The sequence below is a fragment of the Lagopus leucura genome, unplaced genomic scaffold, assembly GCF_019238085.1.
Source record: "Lagopus leucura isolate 7727_CA_CO unplaced genomic scaffold, USGS_WTPT01 50975-0_obj-0_obj, whole genome shotgun sequence".
NCBI lineage: Eukaryota > Metazoa > Chordata > Aves > Galliformes > Phasianidae > Lagopus > Lagopus leucura.
In genome coordinates this window covers 3,834-9,356 of record NW_024963142.1, presented here as the reverse complement: position 1 = coordinate 9,356, position 5,523 = coordinate 3,834, and the positions used below count along the sequence as shown (strand labels likewise).

Here is a 5,523-nt window from a genome sequence, read left to right as displayed (position 1 = left end):
CAGAACTCCTGCACACCTCATTTTGGAGGCTTGCTTTCCTCCCAGGACCATTAAGGGTGCAATAACTTTGACCATGGAAAGTGTGGAGGAAGTCAATGTTCTTCCGAGAACATGAAAGGCTGAATTTTAAAGCATACTCTTTATACTCTAACATTTGCAGACTTCAAACTAATTATGACTGCAAATTGTGCCTGCATGGAAAGTCTCGAGGCAAATGGGACTAATGGGAACATGGGTGGGTGTGCAGAAGGGTTTCTGCAGCACATCCCTGGGGCAGCGTTTGCTGTCCTGCACAACAAGCAGGATTCCATTGCAAGAAGGGGCTCACATTGGAAAGGCTTCTGTGAATTAAGACGTGAAGACCAAGGTGATGCAAAGAAGAGTTTTATTCATGTTTGAAGCAGAACACCAGAAAAGCAGCATCAGGAATCAGGCATCCCTTTCTGAATGAAGCACTTCACGCTCCTTCAGCGACGCAACACCTCCTGGCCCAGGCGCTGGCACGTGCCAGGAGGTTCCATGTGCCCCAGTGCCAGGGAAGGACTGCCCAGCAACGAACGCGGCTGAAGAACAGCAACGCAGACAACGTGGGCATTTCACCTTCTATGGCCTTCATCAGCAAGTGTGAGCAAGCTCTGAATCCTAACGGAGAGCTCAACGGCCTCCAGCAGGCTCTGTGTGGCACGGTGAGGCTGCAGACTGCAACTGAAGGGAGCTGTGCGTTGTGCACGGCTCAGAGTCAGCAAGGAGCCGAGCTCTGCTCTGGGAAGTGCACCCAGGGACACACGTGCACAGAAAGCAAAGGCTGCCTGCACTGCCTGCAGAAATGTAGCTTCCAGCAAGAAATGGGACCCCCAACCCAATCACCCCACGCTCCGTTTGATGGCTGCACTACAGATTAGAGAGAAGAAGGGAGCTGCGCCATGGCGCCTAGGCGGAGATGTCGGAGGTGGAATCTCCGCAAGGGAAGCGGATGTCGTGGGCAAGGCAAGGCCCGTTGGGCTCCTTTCCAAAATCCACCAGGAAGTTCTTGTTCACCGTCAGGCCTCCCTTCTCCGTGTCCACGTCGATCTGCAGCATGACAGAGCCTTCCCTGCAAGGGGCGATGGAGCAGCGTTGCAGACAAGAGCAGCGCCGCGCAACCTTTGCCATTCCCACCCCCGAGGGATCACCCAAAAGGGCCCCTTTCCTCCCAGAGGTTCCTTACTTGACCACGTTCGGGTAGAACTGCTTGTCCCAAGTGCTGTAGAAGGAGTTGGTGACGTACAGCCTCTTGCCATCCACGCTGAGCTGGATCTTAGCGGGGCCGCCGTACACCCGCTTGCACTGGAGGCACAACAGAGAGCAGTGGCGTTGCTGGCTGCTTTCTTTCAGCAGACGAGCAAAAGCAGGAGCAGCAAAAGGGAGCGCAGAGCAGAGCTCGAGTGCGGAGGACACCGAGGGGCAGAGCCCACAGAGCTCACCTTGATCACCAAGGGCTCCGGCTGGCACTTCAGCTCTTCATCTCTGCACACCGTCACGGGCCCGCCTCGCAGGATGCTGCCTCCCACAAACACCTGCAGGCAAGGCAAGGAGACGCGTGGCTTGGCACCCAACCACCGCCACCCACTGCCACGGAGCTGCGAGCGCAGCCTTCTGCCCCCGCCTCACCTGTCCCACCAGCCGGGGCTTGCAGGTCCTGGAGATCTCGTACTGGCGGATGTCTCCGTGCAGCCAGTTGCAGACGTACAGGTACTTGTCGTCCAGGGAAATGACCAGGTCGCTGGGGAAGGCTGGGAGGGCAGAGAAGAAAGAGCCGTGGGTGAGGCGGCGTCCCCAGAAGACATTCTGCACGGCTCAACGTGCCGGGAGGAAATGCGGAGCAGCACGGGGGGCTCACCCGGCATCTTGGGCAGAATCCATCCCGACACGTCCTTGGCTGGGATCTGGATGGCCTCTTCCACTGCCCAGCTGTCTCTCTGCACAAGAAACGCACGGCTCACACCGGCGGCGAGGCTGGCGCTCCTCGCTCTCAGCTCCCCGCCCTCCATCGGGGCACTCAGCCGCTCCCAGAGCCGGGGGCCCCGGGGCCGCAGGCCCAGCACTTGCCTCGCACTTGTAGAAGCGGTAGATGACGCCGCTCAGGGCACAGCTGACGTAGCCCTCGGCAGCATCGGGGTTGTGCAGGAACTTCACGCTCAGGGGCAGCGAGTCCTCCCCCAGGTCAAAGCACTGCGTGAGGGTACGGCAGGACAGATTCCACACGTTCAGGCGGCGCCCGAAGACCCCTGAGCAGGGGGAGGAGAAGTGAGCCGGGAGGGGCGGGCAGCCCTGGAGGTGGGCGACACCTACGGCGCTCTGCCCGTCCCCTCCCTCCAGCTCCCACCCATCCTGGAGTTCCTCTGCGTCGCCCGTCAGCCTGCTGAGCGCTGCCCAGCGCCTGCGTCCGCGTTCCCTCACCTTTCTTCAGATCATCCGGGTTAAATCCCCGTCCCGCAATTCTTGGCACCATCCCGGCGGTGCTGATGAGAACGTTGTGGCGTGGCTGGTACCAGAAGTCATAGCCTGTTGGGGGAACCTCGCACTCGTGTTCCCAGTTACCCTTCAGCTCAAAGGTCTCTCCATCCAGCACAATAAATCCACCTGTGGCACCAGAGGGAAGGAAGCACAGCAGATCACTTCTAAGCGCGAAGGTCGGATGGTAGCTGCGATGACCAGCCTCCTCTGAATACTTTCTGCCTTTAGATACTGAGCTGCACAGGCTCTGCAGGTTCCTGTTTTCATAAGAACCTGTGCAGTACAGCTTTCCATCTGAGCTGTGCAGAATTTTCTGAACCAAAAATTTATCCCCGCTTCAGATCACAATGCTTTACGTTAGTGTGCATGTAGTGATCTGGACACCCATGTTGGCTTTGCTCCCCAGTTGTTCTTCCTCCCAACCAGAAATATTCCCGGTCTTGTTACAGCAAGGCAGTACCTTTCCCACGGCCGGCTGCATCCCCCATGTTGGCGATCAGAATGTCACCGTTGGGCAGGCTGTGAACCGCACTAAGGTGGCCCTTGTTGCACTTCCAGAAGACATCCACTGGCTCAATCATCTGGAAGAAGCAGACATGCACACGGATAAGTCTCTTGGTTGATCAGCTCATTGCACACTGCATGGCAGAGCCCTCCATTGCTGGAGCTGTCTGAAAAGACCTGGTGACTGCAGGAGCTTTCCTACTAAGAAGTCAGACGTACTGTGCTGTGTTCATACCTTACACACTGTGGGAGCCCGGCACTGCGTGCCCACATCCACCACATAAATACGGGAAGAAATCAGACCAGGGAGGATCAGCTTGTTCTTTTTCGTTGTGATATTGTCAAAGCAGATGCTGCCAGTGCTGCCAGCGCTCCACCCCGAACAGTGCAGCTCGTCTTTGAGGTTGGGCACAGGCAGGCGGTGGATCACCTGGGCAGCCAAAGGTAGAGTCAGGGTTTAGTCAAGGAGATGGGTGGAAACAGGTACCTTCAGCAACCAACAACTTAGAAGTGGAAAGGTCAAAGCTTCAAAGTAAGGAATCGTTTCAAAGAAGCACAGTGGATGTGGTCAGTTGGCCTGAGCAGCCATCAGAGACAGGTAGGTGCTGACCTGGCAGTAATATGGAGACCTGGGGTTGAGATCGATGGTGGCCAGGAAGTCAGGTTGGTCAATGCCTGTTTCTCGGTAAGTACATGTCACGTACGCAACCTCCTCTCTGGGAGCTAAGAACATGGAAATGTTGTGTTAGAACGTGCTATGAAATAACAATAAAGGCAAATAATAGCTTCAAGAGACCCTCAGATACAGCCAGAAGCAAAGACAGAGCTACTTTGCCAAGACTCACCTTCAGAGCATGGCTGATAGCACTTGGGTTTCACTACATCAGGGCAGCTGGGGTACTCGTAGCACTGAACTCTGCATCTGTCTGTGGTGAGAAAAAGAAAACGAAATGGGAAGTGCCCACGTCCTTCAGTGGTGCCGACTCAGAAGACTCTGTCCCACTCAGTGGACTTCTCCCACCCTGTCCCACTCAATGGACTTCTCTCCATGACCAGCAGCTCTGTTGGTGGTGGCCCCAACAGATCTCAGGTACAGCAGAGGAATCCTCCTCCAGGTGCCACTGGGCACCATGGAGTCTTTGAGGCTGAAAAGACCACCGAGAGCATCAAGCTCAGCCTCTGACCCATCGCTCCCATGCCCACTAAACCATCACCATGGGGTATCACAGATCAGAGCATTGCTCCATTCCCTTCTGCATCCTGCACTCATCCCGGCTCCATCAGCAGTGATGAGGAGGGAGCTGACATGGACAACCATGTCAGCATTGAAGCCCTAGCAAGAAAATAACTCCAGCTTCTCTTGGAGCAATTCCCCAGCAGAAGGGGAGCACAGATCCCACAGCCAAATGGAAATTGATTGTCAAAGCGCAAAGAGGCCCCTGGGAACAGCGCTAAGGGAGGCTGCAGAGCATTCCTTACCCATGCTGAAGGCCTTCTGGTTGACTGTCGCCAAGACAGAGGTGCTGGAGCTGAAGGAGCAGCTTGCTGTGTGCCTCGCTGGAGTGGATGTGTAGTGGCAGGGCTCGGAGGGGCCTTATATACACGGCAGAGGGGTGGGGGGCAGCAAGCAAGCTGCCAAGGGAGGAGCAAATGCTCCCAAGCGTTGGGAGGTGCCAGACCAGCAGTGTGGCTTGTTTCCGCCTTGCTACCCAGCAATCTAGAGGAAAAATCTGCTGTTCCATGCAGGTCCTTTCCTCAAGCACAAGCCACGCGATCAGATTGCGGGGCTCTGCTCATCCCCAGTGGGACTTGGCCAGGCTCTGCTGGCCTCCATGGCCCAGGCAGGACATCAGCTAATTAACGCTGTCCCCCATCCCCGGGTTCTTGCCTTACCAATGTGCAGAGCCTGCAAATTCCACGTGAGCGATGAGAAGCCCATCTAGATAATTGCCCCACCATCAGCTTCTGGAAATTACGAGCCTTGATGTCAGTGTGGCCACCGAAATCTGGACCCTGACACACAGCACGTCTCTGTCAGAGGGCTGAGATGAGGCCATGAAGCTCTGGGGCAATCCAGCACCATGTAGCAGCTCTGCAACAGCAGCCTCTTTGTCTCCCTCCATCTCTGAAGCAGAGCAGTCCCGTGGAAAATGAATGGCAGAGGTGACTCCGTGTCCACTTGCTCTGAGGGCAGGCACTGGGCTGACTGCTTCAGTGCTGTGTCCAGGACAATCTCCCACTGCCTCCTCCCGGCTGCTCAGCTCCCCATACCACTGACATGGACCTGGTCCCTACCATGGACACCCAGGTCTACATGGAGAAAAGCCTTCATCAGTCCAACAGGAGTGGGCTCCCAAAATCCACCCCAACAGGACCTCTCGTTGTCCCTGGTCAAGATGCAGACACTTAAAAGGCGAGCTGTTAGTGGCACACAGCCCAGCTGTGCTGTCAGTGAGCTTCCGGGTGCCATGGAGGCACCAACTCTGTAAAGTACCGGGCACTGGTGCTGCTCATGGCCTGCAA

At 56.3% G+C, this 5,523-nt stretch overlaps 1 protein-coding gene across 1 annotated transcript; it reads right to left on the bottom strand.

The window, feature by feature from the left end:
- Positions 1 to 438: 438 nt before the first annotated feature.
- On the bottom strand, positions 439 to 4,483 carry LOC122191003 (methanethiol oxidase-like). The gene is made up of 12 exons (XM_042891199.1): positions 4,480 to 4,483; positions 3,846 to 3,926; positions 3,611 to 3,723; positions 3,236 to 3,430; positions 2,957 to 3,077; positions 2,440 to 2,622; positions 2,085 to 2,267; positions 1,880 to 1,954; positions 1,651 to 1,772; positions 1,464 to 1,556; positions 1,208 to 1,326; positions 439 to 1,093 (listed from the first exon to the last, which is right to left on the bottom strand). Exons 1-12 carry the CDS (start codon positions 4,481 to 4,483, stop codon positions 931 to 933), a joined length of 1,452 nt encoding a protein of 483 aa, XP_042747133.1. The 3' UTR covers positions 439 to 930.
- Between the last annotated feature and the right edge of the window lie 1,040 nt (positions 4,484 to 5,523).

Excerpts from the sequence above, each read along its gene's own strand:
- LOC122191003 (XM_042891199.1), bottom strand. Across the intron at positions 3,431-3,610 it reads GGTCTCCATATTACTGCCAG|GTGATCCACCGCCTGCCTGT; the intron begins GTCAGCACCTAC and ends TTGGCTGCCCAG. Across the intron at positions 3,078-3,235 it reads GGGCTCCCACAGTGTGTAAG|ATGATTGAGCCAGTGGATGT; the intron begins GTATGAACACAG and ends TGCTTCTTCCAG.